The sequence below is a fragment of the Corvus cornix genome, chromosome 3 (genome assembly GCF_000738735.6).
Source record: "Corvus cornix cornix isolate S_Up_H32 chromosome 3, ASM73873v5, whole genome shotgun sequence".
NCBI classification, from domain to species: domain Eukaryota; kingdom Metazoa; phylum Chordata; class Aves; order Passeriformes; family Corvidae; genus Corvus; species Corvus cornix.
Window position 1 is genome coordinate 49,912,321 of NC_047056.1, and position 21,155 is coordinate 49,933,475.

The 21,155-nt window shown below is 39.6% G+C and overlaps 1 protein-coding gene across 12 annotated transcripts in view; it reads right to left on the bottom strand.

The window, feature by feature from the left end:
* Positions 1 to 21,155, bottom strand: part of MAP7 (microtubule associated protein 7) — a 110,531-nt gene that overhangs the window by 57,813 nt on the left and 31,563 nt on the right. Inside the window, exon 1 of one of the 12 annotated variants that reach the window (XM_019288106.3) lies at positions 18,957 to 19,267. The exons of the other annotated variants lie outside the window; for them this stretch is intronic. Within the exon in view, the coding sequence (XP_019143651.3) occupies positions 18,957 to 18,969 (13 nt within the window). The 5' untranslated portion in view covers positions 18,970 to 19,267. Of the gene's footprint in view, positions 1 to 18,956; positions 19,268 to 21,155 lie in introns of those variants that run through there. 12 annotated transcript variants of the gene reach the window in all.

Here is a 21,155-nt window from a genome sequence, read left to right on the forward strand (position 1 = left end):
CTTTGGTCTCAGATTTGCAAAAAGAGGACATAATCACTTCTCCCCACCAAAGTAAAATAAAATGAAACATTCTTTTGATGCAATACATATTTTTAATTTAAATGAGTATGTCACAAAATGAACAGTATCTACCAATTAATTTAGGATACTCCCACCAACACAGAGCTTTCCAGACTGACAGTGTTTTCTTCTTGCCACCCCACTGACATATACAAGTCACCACACCCCCACCGAACTCAATGCACACTCATGCTTTCATCTATCCTTTCAACTCTACCGACTTAGCTCCCTGCGCACTGAAGTTCATAGTTATCGTCCCCGTGACTTCATGTTTTAGACAGAGTACACCCATAATAGTGGTACTTCTACCACCACAGAACCACAGAATAAATCATAGAATGGTTTGGGTTGGAAGGGACCTTAAAGATCATCAACTTCCAACCCCCCTACAATGGGCAGGAACACCCTCCACTAGAGATCAGGTTGCTCAAAGCCACATCCTACCTGGCCTTGGACACTTCCAAGAATGGGGCATCCACAACTTCCTGGGCAACCTGTTCCAGTGCCTCACCATCCTCATGGTGAAGAATTTCTTCATGCATGGCAGCATACTGATCATTCAAAAGCAAGGCACTACTGTTTTTCTGTATCACAGTGATTAATTCCTTTCTACAGCAACCAAGTGATTCTGTTGCCTGGTGGGAACATCCCCACACATGCAGACCATTTTCAAGTGCAGTCTCAGTGTGCCCCGTGTAAGAACAAACACATGTTGTCTTCACCAACATCTGAATGCTGAGCCTTGCCCTTGCCAGGTGAGGTTTAGACCATGGAAACAAATGAGGTTTTAGAACTGTTTTCCATAGGGAAAAAATTCAGATAGGTACTGGCTTTCTGAGCATTATATAGAAGAGATGGATTTCAGTAGCTTTTTTTCTGCTTTCATAATCTCTCTCTGCTGTGTGTGCAACTGCAAGCATACTCTAAAACTAGGGTACTTCTAGCATTTCCCACACACACAAGAGCAGCTGCAAGAGGCATAAGACACTTAAAAAATGAAGTGATATGAACTTTCTAAGCATTCGAAAGTTCAAAAATAGGACTGTTCTCCTTCAGAGCCTTCTTTCTTTGGTTACTCTGCACTGCCACCTTACACAGCTATACAAGTGAGAGTACAACACAGTTCTCCCACTGCATTGCTTTAAGAATACACTCACCATCTCCCTGACCTTCTGGGTACCTCCAACCACTTTCTTTCTACAGAGCTTCAACCAACAGTACAGCAGCTCTCACTGGATTCCAAGTTACTAACCTGCCACACAAATGACAATTCCCTCACTACCCATCCCTATTAAAAGATACCTACAATAAATCTTAAGAGAAATCCATTATCCAAGATTTCCCCTCCTCTGCTTTCAATTACTTTAAACTCAGAATCACTGTGTCTGCTGAACTAAGTGAACTCCTGGCCTTCATCCAGTAATGCTTAAAAGCATCTTCAGTCTCATCCTTTTGCGCCTGTGAAGAAGATTGGGTTGCAAGAGTAACTTTGTTCAATTACCTCATTTGGGAGGGAATAAATGGTTACTCATCACAAGAAGAGAAACAGGATAATTTCAACCCAGCCTATTGATTTAGTGGCTATTTTCATCTTACAGTCAGCCATAATAGAAGTACATTTGCACAAACAGACAAGTGGCCTTAGACTGAAAGTGTTTCATGCCCATTGTGGTTTAGGTTCACAGGCCAACTCCCAATAAACTGCTCTGCACTGGCCCTGACAACTGCCTTTGGTGAGATCTTATAAATCTTTTACCAGAGAATGAGTAAAAATTAGGATGTTCAAAACACAAGAATAGAGGATAAGGGGGAAAAGAAGAAGTATTATTTAACGCTAACAGGCTAAGGCACTTAGTGGTTCATGCAAAGGAACATGGCGTAAAATTTGCTATAACTGGCTACAGAAGCGGCAGAGTTTTCTGCAAGATGCAGCTTCTAAATAAAATAATGAAGTACCACAACCTTGTTTACTAAGGAAAAAGTTCATTGCCATGTGGGTTTCAGCTCCTGACTTGGCACCCTGAACTGAACGTGGGAGAGCCGTGTCAATACCAGGCTCCACTGCAGAGCTTGACTTGGCTGAAAAGCTATGCTGCTCCTGGTACCTAATTATCTTCACACAGCAACACTTTAGGCCACTTAGATTTATGCCTGGCACATTTGCTGGGATTTCTCTTCCAGAGAGATAAATTCTAGACTACCTATATGTTAGTGAGATCAATACAAGTAACATAGGTAATCATTTCACTGCTTCAGGGTTTCCTGGGGAATGCTCCCTGCAGCTCAAATTTTGCAGAGATGTTCCGAGTCCTCCTTCCAGCCTCAGAAAAATAAAACACAAATAATGCCTGCAAGTTGCTATAGCAACAACCACCTCTCAAGTAAAGACAGCAGGAAGATTCACAGAAGCCAGGCTTTGTTTATATAAGCTACTCTGGACAGACAATTATTTCTGAAACAGTTAAAACTACAAAGACTCTGGGCTGTTATTTAGCAGTTGAGCTCCTGGATGCACACATTCAAGCCATTACTCTAATTCAGAGTACTCTTGCCTGAGGAAAACAGGCAGTTTTCTGGTAGCCTGCCTCTGCCTTGCTGGAAGGGATGCTGTAACTACTCAGAGCAAGTGCAACACTCCATTTGCTGTTTCTTCTCCTGTTCTTTATATAAAAGATATATCCTATGGACTGCAAGCTAAATAAAACAAGCACTTAGTGTGGTGCAAAATACATATATACAGAAACAGTGTAGCAAAAAGGAAGGTTTCCTACCACTGCTGAGCAGGGAACAGAGCTGAAACACTGACTTAAGAAAATGTATTTCTGTTGCATGACTTATCCTTAATCACTTCAATCACTGTCAAAAATAAAAGCTGTGCCAGGCCTACACCATCATATTTAAGGAGGCAGAAGACAAATACAGCTAATAGCAGCCAAGAGCTCAACAAGATTCTCAAGACACCACTTACAGGAAAACTTGTGTTTCAAAGTAAACATCATAGGAAACTGGAAAATTTATTTTCAGTTCAGGGAGCCGTTCTTTACTGCTGTCCAGCTGTCAGGAAATAGAGCTTCCTGAGGAGCTACGTATTGCTTGGCAGAAAGGCAGCAGAATCTAATTGCTAATTACAACAGTCCATGCACAGAACTGAGTCTGCACAAACAATAATTCCTGAGCTCCATGTATTTGGAAAAATTATAATAAATGAATATGTGTTTAGAAAGGCAAGGATATTATTTCAATAGGAAGGTACTTACATGCAATCTTTAAATAACACCAACGGTTAGTTTTAAAAAGTCTTTATTGTGAATACATCAAATGGTTACTAGAGCTCTTTGGCATTTGTGTTACAAGAATAATTCATCACCAAAATTCATCATCAAAACCAAAGTATATTTTTTACTCAGGTTCTCTCTCGGACCTGAGGCTGAGTGTCACACCGCTAAAAAGTGCATCTTGTCTTTATACACACCCCACACTGTCCACACAAATGCACCACCTGCAGAAGTCTTTTAAAAAATAAAAACTTGTTTCTCTATAGAATCTCCATGGGCAGCTGATTTCTCTCAGACACAGACCACTCTATTGGAAGCACAAACATTTGCCCTAAGTCCAGTACTACAACAGCTCTTCATACATCATAAAAGCGTATAACATTCCAAGTCCATGCAGGTTCTCTTTTAGTTCCTTAAGCATTGGTGTGATTGCCTTTCCAAGCAATTGCTTGTTAGCTCTCTTGGTGATTGGATTGCCTGACTGCCATTATTTGAAGCTCTTAAGCCTTTGGAGACATATATTTCACTTTTCCCCCCCTCTACAGTCTTCAGAGAAATCTTTTGTCTCTGACTGACTCGCTTTTATTTTAAGGACATTCCACAATTTCAAAACCAGTCTGAGAGGATTCAGCCATATTTGGGTTACAAAAACCACTGAAAATTAAGTCCTCTGAAGAAAAAACACAAGTAAGAATGGGCTGCTACAGAAAATAAATCAAACCAAACATTTCTTGGTCTGTTTTCCTAACAGGAGTAACATAAGTCTTTCCTGACCTCCTTCCACTGCTTTTAGTTTGAGATATATATATATATATATATATATATATATAGGTAGTCTGTATATCCAACAAATCAAAGAAGGTCTTGAAAAAAAGTATTACTGTCATTGTATTTGATGCCTTAGTTATGTGGATAAAAGCCACCATGGTGCTGTTTGGATTGTGTCTAACAGAGAAAACATAGAATAAGTGTTGAAGCTGTTGCCTTGCAAAATCAGGTCTAATTTTTAATTGTTTTATAGTGATGATGCAACAGAATATGCAATGAAAAACATCTGAGTAAATACAGCAATATGCTATAATAATAAAAAAAAAACCTATTTAGCACCAAGTTTCAAGTATTCAAGAATAAAAACCAAACCTAGATACTACTTTAAACTAAAACCCTCCAGTGTTCAGTATTTTGCCTCTCATTCTTAATATTAAGACATGCACAAACAGCTTTTGGACTGTTTCTAGTAACTAAACTACAAACTCTCAGAAGATGTTTGAAGTTTCCATTAAGCTGTGTCATCACAGGGATGATCAGGTATGCAGCACTACTGAGATAGATCAAAACCTGACTTCATTCACAGTTATTTAGCCTTACTGATGGGAGGGCTATTAAATTTCAATAGCACAATCACATGCTTAATTATTTGATAGTATGTCATCATGTATAAGTTGTATTAAATCAAGTTGCAGGGTCAAGTTTTACACTGAGATTTCCTAAATTTTCAGTGCTTGGACTTGAAACCTGAAAAGTTAACCAAAAGCTTGCATAATGCACTGACATGTAGCAGTCACCTAAATTTAAAAACATACAAGCATTAAAAATAGGTAACTTTACATACCAGCAAAATTCCTTTCCACTAGCTGCCCTCCTGTTCCTCTTATCCTATTGAACGATATCTTTGGACCCTTTCCTCATATTACATCCCCCTCCATGTTTCCTCAACCTCCTTCTCTGCTCCTGAAGCTGCTACACTGCAAGTCTCTTCTCTTGCCTGTCTCCTTTTTACCCCTGTAGTTCTCTGGGCAGCACTGTTCTAACCCCAACACGTCCTCATGCCCACCTCTCCCTAGAGGCATCACATCACTTTTCCTGCAAACCCAAGCAGCCAGCACCTGGGCAGCACAGGAGAAAAGCAAGCCTCTACACTCCTAGTTGGGGCACCTGGCGCCAAAGCTGCCTGCAGACACCGGGACTTTTTTTCCCTGGCTGCTTCCCCTCAGACCCCAGAGCTCCAGGGAGGACCACACTCAACTCTTTCCATGGGGATCGTGAATAATTCGAACACTGATTGGCCCAAAGCATTTGAGAGGAAAGGCTGCTGCCCCAGTTCAGCCAAAAATCCTGGACAAAAACACAACACTCAAATGCTGAATGCATCCCTGACCGGCATGAGCTAGCTGTGACTTTTTATGTCACTAGTTTGAATGGCTTTTCATAAGGTCAGGAGGAGGCATAGCTCTAAAACCAAATTCATACTGTACCCAGTTTCAAATCTTTTCATTAAAGCATTGTGGCCTTAAGCCATCCCTTGAGACTGATAGTAAGATTAAGATTTTTTTTCAAGAAGCAAAAAGTCCCTATTGCTTTCCCAGGCCTAATTCTTTAGCAATTGGTCCATTTGCTGACAATGAACAAAATAAAAAGGAGGGAGAGAACCTGGCAGAAGAGAAATAGAGACCAAACCATTTAAATCTATCAGAGTTGTAAAGAGATTGAAACAAGACTCTTTAAAGGGGGAATGTTATGCAACCTTTATTATTTGCCTTCTGCCTTGTAAAATTCAAATTAAGCATGAGAAGGATAAAATTCTCACTTGGGGTTATTTTATTATGCAAAACATCTTGATTTTACAACATCACTGAAATGCTACATGGAATTACAGCTCTTTAATACAATAAAGTGGCTTCCTCTTTATTGCAGATTGAGAAAACAAAGAATGTAGACCTCTAAGCCACATACTTCATTGCAGTAGCCTAGCCTTGACAGACATACCAACAAAGATGAAAGATTCCAATCACTCTGATAGCAAAGCTAAACATTTCATTTCATGAAAGGTCTTTGAATTTGACCCCAGAAACAATAAGGACTTGTTAATAATATTTTAGATAGCATTTTATAACATTTAGAACATTCTATATATATTTTATATATTTTGTGTCCCTGCCTTTAAGTAGTAAATGTTTTACAAGAATGGCTAGACTAAGCTCTAGTGTACCAAGTATACCTCTAGGATTTATTTTGGTTTAGACCATCTTCTTGGTTCTGATTCTTGTGTTTGGTCAACCAAAAGAGAGAAAAAAAATGGACTGTGTCTCATTACAGTGTTTATTGCAAGTGACTTATGTCAGTGCAATACTTCAAAGTATTGCTCTCTAATGCACATCAAGTATTCCACTTCAGCAAATAAAAAGAAGCCTCACAGAAATATATGCATTACACAACAGGAGAAGAAAATAGCTGAGCACCATAATGCTGCAATCATAGTATTGGACTCTATGCAGAAATGCATTGTTCACCATATTGGAGGTATATTTCTGGAAGCGCAGGCAGCCCGTGCTGGATGCCTGATAGCCATTGGTAGCAGGTCCAGTAACTTCAGACAGGCTGACTACACCTCCCTTTTTTGCCCTGAACAGGGGAAGTGGGGATGGAAAAGTGCTCGAGGCTGCTTCATCTTCAGGTAAGTCACTCAAGCACTGTCCTCCAGCCCTTCACTTTGCTCACAGAGAGAGTGGTTGGGAGGCTGGCTGCCAGAGCCATTAAGTTTTCTTGTGTGCAACCACTGAACGGAACTGGCTCCATACCAACAATGCAAGGGTTCCCAGAAATTACCTGCAGGATCCCCACACTCCCCTTCCTGGCTGGACTAAATTATAACATTTTTGCTTATTTGGGAGACACACACCAGGTTTTGTTGCATAAACTTGGGACCACATAGATCAGTTACTGCTGGCATCAGGCTAGTACTAAGCACTTCCTGGGCTCTCTGTATTGCACTGTAAAAATTATTTTTAGGGTGCAAATGGACTTATCTAAAAGGTTATTCTTTTAAGCCTTGCCCATGTGCATTGCCATTCCGTAGGGAGACAGAACTCATCGAACCTGCTTCAATCCTTCCTAAAAGTATTTTTAGGGCAGTGAGTAGCTCACTACCAGTGAGGTTCCAGGCTACAAGATTATTAAAGCCCTATGGAATGTGACTAAAATACATCATCCAAGTCCACCTTACTGGTTTATCTTCATTCAACACAATGAACGTTTCAAAGTCAATCACACTGCAGCATGATGCTGCTGTGTAAGAGATCACCTTGCTTCACAGCCCTTTGGTAAGCACAGCCAAGCAGAACATCATTGACCAGGCTCTGAACAATTAGGATTCATATCACAACTATACAATAGAGGACACAATAACAAGATGCACTCTGTTTCTGTCCAAAACACTTTAAAATGTTACTTCCAACAACTGGAGTGCCAACTAACTTATTTTCATCAGTGCTTACCTATTGCCGTGCCAGCTTTGCAATTGAAACAAACAAAACCAAAATAAAATTGTCAGCACTTTTTACTTCCAACAAGCACTTCTCCTGCTTTTAATGGAAGATCAATGCCAAAAAGCTGATGCAACTAGAGACAAACACTGCAAAACCAAGCTAGACAGCACTTTAAAGGTGCCCTCAACCTTTTCATCACCTACCAGTTCTTGTCTGTGAGCAGCAGGTCCAGCAGAGCATGACTCCTAGTCAGTTCACTGATCACCTGCATGAAGAATTGTTTTGGAATGTGTTGAACTCCCCTCCTGGTTTCTAGCACCCAGCTACATTTCCCTTCCAGGACAGTGTTTAAGAGACACCCGTGAGCCTGTGACTGAGGCTCTCTCCAGCTACCTGAAGGCAGCAGCACCAACATTTCTATTGGCTCGTCACCCACCCCAGGCCAAGCTCCAACCATTCAAACCACTCCTTTATTAGAGAGCACAGTCCCTCCTCTTTAGACCCTGAGACTAGCTCAGTTGGTGAGCATATGGTGCTAAAAACACCAAGGATGTGGGTTTAATCCCTGTACAAGCCATTCACTTAAAAGTTGGACTTGATGATCCTTGTGGGTCCTTTCCAACCCAGAATATTCAGTGATCTGAGAGCTGTCCACTCTCTTTTTTCTCTTTTCATCCAGTAAAGGGCCTGAAATACCTCTCAATGCTCTTCAGTTGACAAGTCCCATGCTATGCATGGCCTGACAACAAGCCTGGGGGTGGATTCTCTCACACGCTGAGTGTTTACTCTGCTGTCCATAGTCTGCTTTGCAGCACAGATCACAACAGATAACTGGGGAAAATGGTATCATAGCTTTTAAATAGCTTTGTTTGGGAGTATGTTTGAAGGGGATCAAGAGCAGTTTTAAGGCCCAGAAAGCAGAAAAATAGATTCTGAAAAAAAATTAAGCAACAAATACACAAGATCTTCTGCCTAACAACACCATAAAGCTGAATATAACTTTTTTATGTTGAAAACAGACATGTGATCTTCAGAGAGGTCTTAGTAACAGAATGACTGGGAACTGATTGCAGCCATCACAATAAGATAAATTATTATTCTTCTCAGTGTCCTTACACAATACAATTTTGGACAGGAATTAGGCTGCCTGTAAAGCATACAAAGCATCCTAACCACCACAGCTCTTCAACAGACTGATTTTTTAAACTATTTATCAAGAGAATCAGTATTCTTTGCCAATTTTTGAACATCCACGCAGCTTTCAAAATCTGTCAGATCTTTGAACAGATCTCTCCTTGGCATTTCTACGCCACCTTGAACAACAGCACCTGATTCAAGGCAGCACCACATCAGTGCCACTATGCAAAGCCAGAGAAAAAGAGAATTACCCTCTATTTTTAAAGTTCCAAAATTCACTAACAAAAACCAACACCAAACCCACACATTTTCAAACTACACAAATGAACAGTAATTAGTGTCACAGTGAACTGATAGTCATACCTGCATAATTAGCAGTAGGTAGTCCTAGCTGTCATCTCCTCCTACCCTTCTGCAAATTAAGAGCTGTCTAAATTTAGCTATACAAGTTAAACCTCCTGCTATTGCTACATCTAGACTTGGAAGCAACTATAAGTATGTATATACTTATATCTATTTAAGTTAATTTGAAACAGTAGCAAGAAAAGAGACTAATTTGCACCCTTATTTTATTTATTTTGTCTACATTTGACTTTATTTTGATGACACTAACAATCTCACAAACCAATGAGAGTTGATCCTGAGTTGGGAGTTCAAAATCTTTTTCCTGAATTCTGTTGAAAAATAATGTGAAACAATAATATTAATTAAGGAGTTCCAGCTTTTATTAACTTCTGATAAGCCAGGAAAATAATATTTTTATTTTGGTAGAAGACTAGACTATGCAATTACATTGTGCTAAACATGCAATTTGTTTGCACTTGCAGAATTTATATCACTTCATTCTTCCCCTCATAGCTGTGCTGAATGTATGCTGGAATAAAGTAGTATGGTTTTTAAACCAAAACCATTGTCTTTCTACCTCAAAAGAATAGAAGTTTTATTGAAGAGGACAGACCACTTGTCAATTCCCTATTTGAAAGAAACCCAGGTAACATGCCAAATCACATGTAGTGAATATGATTATTCAGGACAATCATTCTGATAATATTGTAAAAAATTAAAAAAAAAATAGGGTTGTAAATTATCTCCCCTTGGAAGAATTAATGTTATATTTAGATGACATGAATTTGTGTGTGATGCACTCAGATCTCTGCCAGAACAATAATCTTCTATGGATGTTCCAAGGAAATCTCTTAAGGACATGCTAGTGACTCATCTGGTCAGGAGCTAAAGAACACTGGCTGGCTTTGGAAACTATTCTTCCTCAACATCTAATCTGGGATTAGATATTGTAATGATTAGGAGACTGTAAGCAACCTGGGAGAAGGACACTGTACTCCAAGTAGTTCACGCATCACGAGGTGCCACTGTGAGTCAGGCTATGCATCTTCAGTAGGAAGCTAAATAACCTATTTGCATACGTTAAAAACTTCTTTGCACAATAGCAGTACTCAAAGCTTCTATCCTATAAGCACTTCCTCCTATGCAGAAGATCTGCAACCCTTCCTTAAGCCAAGAGACCATTACGCATAAATTTAAGCCCATTCAGACTCTTCATCGGAGATGGATCTGAACTGACTGACAAATCCCTAACTGCCACAGAACAGACTCCTATTCTAGGTCCGTATGATAAAATGGGAAAGTAAGGCAAGTTACCAGGACAGATGGAACAGAAAACAACCAGATTCCTCTGAGCTAAGAACAAATCAGAAGGAACCATACTAGTTGAGTGGAAAGACAATGCCTCTCCAATTCTAGTACTATCATCCAGAAAGTCTTAAATTTATCCCAGATTCACCAGTGTCTAATTGCTACTGTAGGACAAGCCACCATTTCCCCCCAGAAAAGCTCTCAAAACAAGTCTTATGAGAGCTTAGATTCCTAAGCACATGAAACACTGGACAAATGATAAACTATACTGTTACATGTATGTTTTTCATATTTATTCGTAAAACTACTTTCAGACGTATCCTGTATTGTTTTTAACAGATACTTTGCATGCCTGATGAGGTCTGAATCATACTGGGTCCCACGGACCACTAGCTATTAACAATTCCTACCACAAAGCATTCTGAATACAAAGAAGTGCTCAAGATATTTGTTCTCTGCCTCACGAAGCCCTTAATCCTTCCAATGAAGATATGACAGCCCCTTCCCCTATAGCTGCAGCAGCCTGAGGTGGCTCTGGCTGCTTCTGTTACGAGGTGGCCACCCAGGCAACTGCATATAATTCTACACCATCACAGGCAGCACACCACCAAAACTCACTGTAACAAACCAGACAGCCCATGTTGCCATGCTCCACCCTGCCCTTAAAACCAAATGGTGGAAAATATTTTGCATTTGTGTTCACCATGCAAGTGACCTGAAATAATAAGCATGGGCTGATTAATTACTGCATGTGTTTCCTTCTGCAGAGCTGAAAGGTCCGTTGGGGTAAAAGCAAAGGGTGACATGATGAATAACACTAAACACTCCTGTTTTTAAGCAGCCACCTTGTTCAATGAACCACACACAAACCAAGAAAGGGTTCTTTTCACTACATGCACTCAGTCTTAAATGGACCAGCTGAGAAACAGTTACTGAACTACTAACTCTGAAGATGGAGAAAAAGCCTTTTGCGGGCCTCCCTCCCAAGGCCAAGAGCTTAATGGTGTATTAAATATGTAGACATCTTAGTGCAGATTTCTAAGGATTTCTCTGTATTTACATAACAGTTGGCAGCTCTGTCATCTGTGGTTGGGGTTTTTTGTTTGTTTGGGTTGATTTTTTTCTTCATAAAACCATCTGCAACAGTATACTTGTTTACACAGCTTTCTTTGTGTAGAAGAGGTGTTCACAACTACATTTTCTCTTACTAAGTGCCACCGACATCATTAGTACTCTTCTGAGTGTGAGGACAGCGATGTAACAAATAGCAGCAACCGTCCCGAAGTGCTTTAATCTGAGACTGCATTTTAGAGCCGATATCAACACTTTATCTGACATGACTTTGTTACATTATTGCTGTACTTGAGTGTTGAAATGCAGGCAGACATACAGTGTATGATTTTCAGAAGCCCTTCATGTGATACTGATTGAGGTCTGAAGCAGAAATCCAGAGAGATCAGAGCAAGGCAACACTGGGTTAAGTTGGAAAATTTAAACATTTCAACAAACAAGAAATAATTCGTTCTCCTCCTCAAAAGTGGTCCTCCTATTTTAACCATGAGGTAGAGAAAATTTACTGTGACGAAGTTTCAGCTCCAGAAATCCCTAACAGTCCTCAAAGTCACAAAAGCTAACACTGAGTCCATTCCCAATTTTGCCATCAATAATACCAGTCTTTCCACAGAGAAAAAGTAACTAGAGAGCAAGCAGGTGTTTTGAATCTAGCAAGATGATTATACAAATTAGTTTTTCAAGGTACATTATTATCAAATTCTTAAATCACTTACTTCAGAGACTGTAACAAGGGAAGGCATGCACACAGGCAGAGCCGTGTAGATTAAGCAATGAAAATGTTAATTAAGAAAGTTACAGAAGGGAAAGGGAATAATACACTTCCTCTGCATTAGCATGTGGAGCCCTGGGCTCAGTCACAACATGATGAGGAAGACCGTTCTAAAGGGAAAAACTAGTAGAAAGCAGAGCTCAGGCTTTAGAAGGAGAAAAGAGAGAGTCAAATTTCTTAGTGTTGTTTCCTGTCCTCACCCTTTGCACATCCTTCTGCATGCCCAGGGGACAGAAGTATCAGCCTAACAAAAAAGGGGGCAGATGTTGATGCTAATACACACTCCACCAGGTCCCAAGGGGCTCTGTGGCCAGTGTGTCAGCCCGCTTCAAGGCTGAAGCAGTGAGGAAAGACCCTTATAAATCGAATCTCTATTTCCCTGCCTTGGTTTTATTTTACAGGTGCTTCTGTTATTGCAAATACACATATTTCACCAGGACTAGACAGAATACATAAAATGCTTTTTTCCAGGACAGATGAACAAGCTTCATAAACCATGGGCACATCACCCACTCCAGGCTGACAAACTAGCGCACAGAAGGCACTACATCATGCATAAGTCTGCAGGCCCCTGGGAGCCTGGGGACACAGCTTCATTAAGCAAAAAGAGCTTGATAACGCTGACTGCAAGGCTTGGGGGACCGGGTCTCACTGGGCCACTGTGAAAACTACAGAAAGTACAGAAAGGGCCTAAAGACTCATTGACTGCTTTGAGCGTCACAGCCTCCTTTACAGGTTGTTTAGGTCTGCTGTAGTCCTATGGAATATCACCTTTGCTTCCATGTATGCATTCAGGCTACTAAAGTGTGCATGATTAAGAGCTACCTTTGCATTACGTACAGCTGAGGGAAGGACTTGGTTATGATCTAATTAAACAATGTCACTGGAGTGCCTCCTCCAAATCTGTCCCCCTAAGACTACCATATCCCTCTGCCTTTGTACAAGTACAGATCAAAGCAGCAGAGATGTTGTATTTATCAAGGCACAAAACAATGGCATGCTTTAGCACAAATGCACCGTATTTCCTCAGCTAAAAACACACAAATAATCCATGACTGCAACAGCAGCAAGTTATTTCACAATAACCTAGTTTCTGAACTACTCATCTGGCAGACCCAGCAGCAGTACTTCTTGTTCAGGACATTCCTAATGGATGTAACACATTCAAACCACCTACTCCCTGTCCCAGTATCCCTCTTCATACTCTTTGCTTGCTCCACAGTTTGATGCAACAGTCTAGCTAAAACAGCATTAAGAAATTGACAATAGGGGCATGTCATCAAGATAAAACGCTCTCTCAGTAAAGTGAGTAGAGTCGGAGGAAAAAAAAAATCTGACTGTGCCCCATCACCAGCTTTTTAAAGATTAAATCTAGCATGTGCCAACAGGCCTAACAGCAACCTGTCACTGAAGTCCAGAGAAAATCAGCTTCTTGAGTGACTGCATCTAACAGATGAGCTCTCACCTCCTACATGCCTTCTTAAGAATCACCCGGAGTTATCCTAAATTTTACCAGGAAGCAGAAACACTCCCAGAATACTAAGACATTTTCACATGAGTATGGTCTTGCCAAGATGCCAAAGCTGCTCTTTTCCAAGCACTATTTGCCCATATTAGAGCAATAAACTAAAAACACTAAAGCAGGCTTTGCAGTAGGAGCCTTAGAAAAAACAGATACTGTGAGCTACCAGCTTGAAGGACTTATTTGGCTTTCAGTAAAGAATCTCTCCAACATCTCTTGAAAATCTTCTATATTCTAGTATACATTTTATCCTTCAGTTTGCTAGGAATGACCTACACTGGAAACAAGGGAAGCCTAAGGAAGTTCTGAATGTATCTCAAGACATCACATTAAAATTAAACATCCAAAAACCAGGCTTCACTACCCTACAGTCCAGGTCCTTTATTACCTGCTATCAAGCTGCTTAATATTTCTCTCTCTGTGAATACTCACGCACTTGCAGCCCATTGAGTACTGCAGATGGTAACAAAACTGATTGAGAAGGCAGGTGCACATGCTTGAGCACTCGTGGAGAATGGATGGCAGAGAACAACCAGGACACACGTGCATCCTCAGAGTAGTGGGTACTGCCCAGCCGAGGCTATAACTTGGGCTGCACTCCTCCTGTCCCGGCTGAACACAATATATTCTCTTGTGTGCACTTGATAAATAGAGAGTAGAACAGTCAGAACAGGGGTTTGTGTTTATTAAGTTTCAATACATTTTAGTGCAATTCAAACGTTAATTCAAGGAGAGGCTGTTACTTCTCTGTCTGTTGGCTCAAATTAATCTCTGGTTAACTGCTGGAATGCACCAGGGATAAAAATGTTAACTACTAAGTGACTTAACTGTAAAAACTTAAATGTGTGTCAACAATTTACCCTTCCATTCATTTGCCTCCTTTTACAATGAAAAGAGTGCAGGAAACAAGCACACTGACAAAGTATGTGCTCCTTTCACTAATCACCAGCTATATTAAATTATTTCCAGTTATCTGGACAAGAACACCAACATTTTGTCATCATCTCTAGAAACAGTACTGTAGTTCTATAGGTAAAAGAGGTCACTGGCCTGTTAAAAAAAGAAAATACATGCATGTTTTAGTTCTAGATAAGACTAATACAAACATCCTCCTCTTCACACCTCAGTCCTCTCTCCTAAAGTGTTCCTGGGTTACCCTGACATAGAGTTACAACAAAAAATTTCAGTTGGAATCCTGTCTTTAGTTAGGCATCCCAAGTATTTACAGGATTTGAAGTTAAAAGATTTTAGCTTCCTATTTTTCCTTTCTCACAGAAGGAAAGGTTGTGAATTTAGTTAACACCAACTTCCACATTCCAATATAGTCTGGAAAAGACAACACAAACTAAAAGAAATAAATCTAACAGCCAACTCAATATCCAAAGGAACTCCACAGTTCTCCACAGCCCTTTTTTTTTTTAACAGCTTTGAAATAAGTTTTCACCTCCAAATTCAGTGATGCATTCCTGCGTCATGACATTGGTTTCAGTACCAGGTAAAAACCGAAATCCTGGCATGGGATTTTAACTCGCTGTAGCCATCTGTTTCAAGAGGATTATATGGATTTTTTTAAAGTGCTAGACATTTAAAATAGCAGAGAGCTATTCATTTGTTTCATTTCAAATGCTTTTTCAGCTACCTGGTGTTAAAAAATATCACTTAAGCTTGAAAGTCAAAGCTACATGACCCTGTAAATTTGCTGTGTCTGTTGATGTCCTCTGACACAATAGAAAACCCCAAACTAATAAAAGTAGTAGTACAAGCAACAGCTATTTATTATCATCTCCATTTTTATTATTCATGACTAAAGGAAGCATGTGTAGTCACTTTCTAAGTCTCAGCTCCTCAGGCTTTCATTTAATAGCATAATTATAATTTCAAATATGGCAGAACTTCAAACACTGCTTCATTTTTATTTTGACAACTTAGTGTTAAAATTTTCAAAACCAGGAAGAGAACAGTTCCAAAGAACATTTGTCACCAAATGTGAAAGTCTCATTTTGCTTCATGCATTGACTGCACACTTTCAGAAAACAAACACTGTATATATTTCAGGCAGGTGGATAAATGTCTTTTTCCAAGATGTTTAGTTGCTGGGCAATATGTTTATTTCAAATCTTTTACTGCCTAGAAAAAAAAAAACACAACAATTTTGTTTGTTTTGATTCAGATACCTGGAGCTGATCTGCTTTCTGTCTGAGCTGTGACTTGTTCCGCATACATGACAAAAAATTACTTCTATCCTATCTCCCTAGGCAGAAAAAGGAAACTTTCCATACATATTCTGAACTATGGATTTTTTCTTTTTCTTTTTACTCCAAGAAACCTGTGCAATCTTCTTTGTAGATGAAAAAAGAGACCAAATGAAAGAAGCATTATCATTTTTATTTGATCAAATAAGTTGTTCAGTTATTGGAGATGTATGATGAACTTCTCATCCCAGTAATATCATAACCTCCCTAACCCCAAGCAGGAAGAACATAAGTGAAGTCATACTTCAATACATGACCCTAGTTTTGGAAAGTCATGACAAACCTTTTGTTTCATAGGAATGACACCTTTAGTTGTCCCTACTCAATGCCAACTTTCTGTTAGTACAGATCAGCTTTCAACTAAGCCAGAGGGGCAGGAAGACAGGTCCTAAGGATGTGCATATAGAAATGTGCCTGTGAATGTACGAGCTCCTCCACATTCTGTACATCTCCCCCTTGCATCATTTTACACTGACTTGACCTCTGCTTTTGTTTCCCATACGAATGTTGGTCACTGGACACAAGTTTTAAGAACTGTAGCAGCTCTGACTCTGTAGCACTGCTTACAAGTACATGACAGCACTGGATAATAGCAAGAGAGGTCAAAAAACCTCACTTTGTAGTATTTTCTTATTTTAAGTACTGAAGAATTCCATAGCAGCTATATAGTCTTCTTTTCTACTAAAACAGCCTCAAAATATAGGAATTTCTTGTTTAATTTGGTAATTTTATTATTACATTTATTTTTTTAAATAGCCGAGTAAAGAAATTATATCAACCTAATTTGTAACAGCTGAAAGACTTGCCTTGTTTTCTTTGAATTCATTCAGTCAAGGCCTTATAGCAAAATTCTGTCTCTGTTCACATCCTCCAATAATGATTTTCTTACTATATTATACTTCCATTTCTACTTTCCAGTATTATCTGATAGCTGCAGAATTCCACTTCTTTGGTAACCAATATTAATATTTCAGATGAATTAAATTTACAAAGATTTTGGCAATGATACAACAGATTACAGCAACAGCTTTTCACATCTGAAGTTCCCAATTATGTTTGAAATTAAAGTGAGGTGGGTGGTCTCAGCTTACTTTTGCTGCTTGTTACCCTCACAATGACTCCACAGTTCAGCATCCCCATTTTTCACTTCCCTGAACTCTCTGCTCCCAAGAGAAAAAGCCTGCAATCTAAGATCAGGAATTAAAAAAAGGGAGAAATTCTTATAACAGTCAAGGAAAATAGTTAAGCGTGAATGAACAGTAATAAGCCATCAGATAGTGCTAGCAACCCTTTATTTCCAGAAGCACTAAGTTTCACTTGCCCCACTTAACTAATAAATTCAAAACCCTCCAGATTATTCATCATCATAACTTCACAACGTGATTTGGAGATTAAAGAACCTCATACTCAATTCACTTTCAAAATAATCCCAATGCGATAGCCATGGTTCAAGCAAATGAAAGTTGCACACATCAAATGAGGCTGCATTTACTAGGACCTCTAATTGTTCAATGAGCACAAATGCATCCTGTGCTGGGGCTGTGCCCTCTGGAATGGTACCGTGATGGGCAAGGGCTTATTGGTCACTGCTGTGTGCTAAGGCAGGCACCACAACATAAGGCAACATCTGAAGGTGCTCATTCCTCAGTTTGCAGAATCTGTGTTGACTTCCACCTCTCCACATTAACTCTAGAGTCTGACACGCCAGACAACAATTGTTGGGGGAAAAAAACCCCACTGTTGCAGCTGGCACCTGGGGTACAGAGGATGATGAAAAGGACCGTCTCTGTACAGGGATTGTGAGCTGTCAATCCATGAGGGGAGATAAGGGTCAGATGGAAGTGTTGCACATAGAAAGCACGATAGCATCAAGCTACTATTCAATTTCAGGCCACTTCCAGGTATGTTAAGTAGCACTTAGAGCAAAGGAAGTAAAAAGCAATTAAGTGATTACTTCAGAGAAAGTTCATAGTAAACAGAAAGGACACCCTTATGACATAACCCAAAGTTTACAGAGTAAACACAGCAGACAACTACCAAAAAGTCAGACATGCTGAATGACAAAATGAAGCAGCAAAAAGAGTGCCTTCATCAAAAATTTGGGTTTTTTGTTTTTTTTTTTAATATTTTTGCTTTTTTTAAAAGTATTTTTGCTGTGTTTATTCAACAGAAGTAACCGAAATGGAGGTAGAAGGGAAAATACAAAATAATGTTCTTGTTTTCATATTGTGCCTGTACAAAGTTGAATAACTAAAGAGATTAAAAGTTACAAAAAGCACCACTAATTCACCCTTCAGGGAATAACTCTGGCAGTGCTTCCATACCACGGAACATCTTTTGCCAGTTGTCTGGCCTAGAGTGGGTGAAGGAAAGGAAATACTCTGATACAAAAGTTGTTACTACTTTTGGAATTGGGATGTTGCACTGCAGCTGTTTCAGCAACTGCAGGCCCTAGCTTATGTAAAAGACTTCATTACAGACGAACAGGCCCCTTCCTGTTTCACAGATTTGAAGTTACAACTAATTAGACAGAACAATGTTGTGAACAAGTAGATAACTGCACTATATATCAAGAGTATGGCTACTTACAACCAAGAGGTCAACTTTAATGAGTAATGTGGTGTTTTAGAAAACAATTAGCAATGAATTACTTAGATATTAACAGCAAGTACTACAGAAAGATAAAACCTTCACTTTCATAATCTATCTTGAAAAAAAGAAAATCAGAATATGAGAATATATCAGAATAATATATATGTGTTAGCAGATTGCTCTTCTGCAACCCCTTGCATCATGTTAGACTCCTTATAGTTAATTATAAAGTGAAAGTACAAAGGAAAACCACTACATGCATCCCACAACTAGAGATAACATTTTCCATTTACAGATTTTAATTGGAAAGCTATTTAAAAGGTCTTTTTCTGGAAATATGAAGAGCAAGGTGCTTACCTATTTCATCCATTATATTCAGTACTGAACACTCATTCGCACCCCAGAGGTCTACTGTGCATCCATAGCATGATCCACGTCACCCCGTATGCATGGCTTCAATCTCCCAGCCTACATTTAAAAAAATCAGGCTAGCAATTTTGCAAACCTGAAGTAGAAAGGAGGTGGTGTCACAGGAGAAAAAGGTGCAGTTTCAGAAAGTGTGGAGAATGCATGCCATCAAGATATCCTTTTGAGGTCAAAACTGAGCTGCTCTCAGCATTTCTGGCCCAACATCTGATCAAAATGGAGTTTGTCACATCCACAGCATCATGAGATTATATGGAAGGACAGGGAGGGGGGAGAAGTCTGCGGAGCAGTTCCCCGTGCTCTGCGTCAATAGATTTGGGCTTAGTCTCTGTTAAGCAGCTCAAGCCACCGGTTATTGGTGCTGGCAGCTGTCTACCACACTGCCCCACTTCCTATTTCAAAACACACTGCCTGGGAAGGAGGCCTTGGTCAGCCAGCTCCAACCTGCTTCCAAATAAAGTGGAGAAGTCAAACAGTGGAGCCTCCATGTTTGCCCTGAACAGCCCTCCAATTGTTTAAAACACACCCTCATCCCCCTTTTCAAACAGCTTAATGCAAGCATCAGTTACAGCAATATTAAAAAATCCAATAAGCATTTCAAGATCAAAAACTGATTTGAGATGGGGCCTCAATTTTAAAGAATTTTTGCATGTGTACGTAAGCAAATTGTTTACTTAGGCATTTCCAAGATTTTAGTATTAAATATATTATTTGGCATTTTAACATTTTTTGGATAATTCTTGATGTGTTTCTATTGGCTTGATAACACGAGTCTTTTCAACAATCATAATGCAGTCATTAATGTCAACACTTTGCTCAATATTATGGCAAATCAGTTACTAGCAAATTAATAGCAACTGCTATACAACTTCCCTCATCCCCCCCCCCAAAAAAAAAAATGCTAATAGCCTATTTAATCCAGATTTTAAGAAATACCTACGCTCCACGGCCACCTTCTCTATGTCACGTTGAACTTTACACTAAGACATAACACACATCTACGTAATATGACCAAACATAATTCTCCCCTGCAATTCCCTCATTATATATTTTGTTAGGAAACAATTAAAACCAGACTTGTCACACCAACAAAATCATGGCAACCTTATACCTCCCATTTCAGTTCCAACAGCTAATAAACATGCTGGTTCTACACTAACCATTTGCTAAGCCATAATAACTACTGTACTCATGTGGCACAAGGGCTTCTCCCACCCACTCTGCATGCTGGCCCATCCACACGAGCTTAAAAAAGGCAGTCAAAGTCCTGTCCTGCAATGTGAAAAGCAGCCATGTGGCTATGATATAACCAGGGAGCCTGGGAGAGTGGGATTGAGCATGTGGTCCTGTCAGAGCCTTCCCATATACTCTCAGCAATGAAAATCCCAGGAGCACTAACCAGCACTTAGCCTCTCACACCTTGGATCTACATCTTGAGATGAAAACATTTCTATTCTCTGCTCTTTTTAGCATTCATTTATTCAAATTATTGGTTCTGATGCAAACATCCTCCCTCAGTCCTACAACTGGTACAACTGAAACCAAATTTTGCTGGGGGACTGGCTACCCTGTTGTAGGAACTGGAACTAAGGCTCTAGAGCTGCTCCCATGAAACTGAGCCTGACAGTTTTATGGAATATTAGGGAAGTAGATTGCTAAACATTATGTAGTTTGAGTTGCAAACTCAAAATAGAGTGTGTTAATTACCTTCGACTGCGAATACTAAAGATTAATTATCATTAATTTTATTATCTTTGTTCAGATGATGAGCAGGTAACTTGCTCTGCAAGAGGTGCCCTTGAAGTACAGCATATGAAATATGGAAAGCGCACAAAAAAACCCCAAAACCCAGCTCACTCAGAACCTGTCCAAAAACACCCCACTGGTAGTGACTGCAAACCAGAATTAAAACCCTTGGGAGAGAACAGGTTAAACTACCAACACTCCTCCCCAAAGTGGTTCTAAAAGCAGTGTTTGGGTATTCTGATACATTCACACACAGTTCAGATCACATGGCCCGAGGATGTAAAAGCTATTCTATCACTGACATGTAGAGTAAATTAACTTGCTAATTCACTTTCTAACGCACAGTTCACTGAGCATACAATTACATAAAAAGGGAGAATAAAA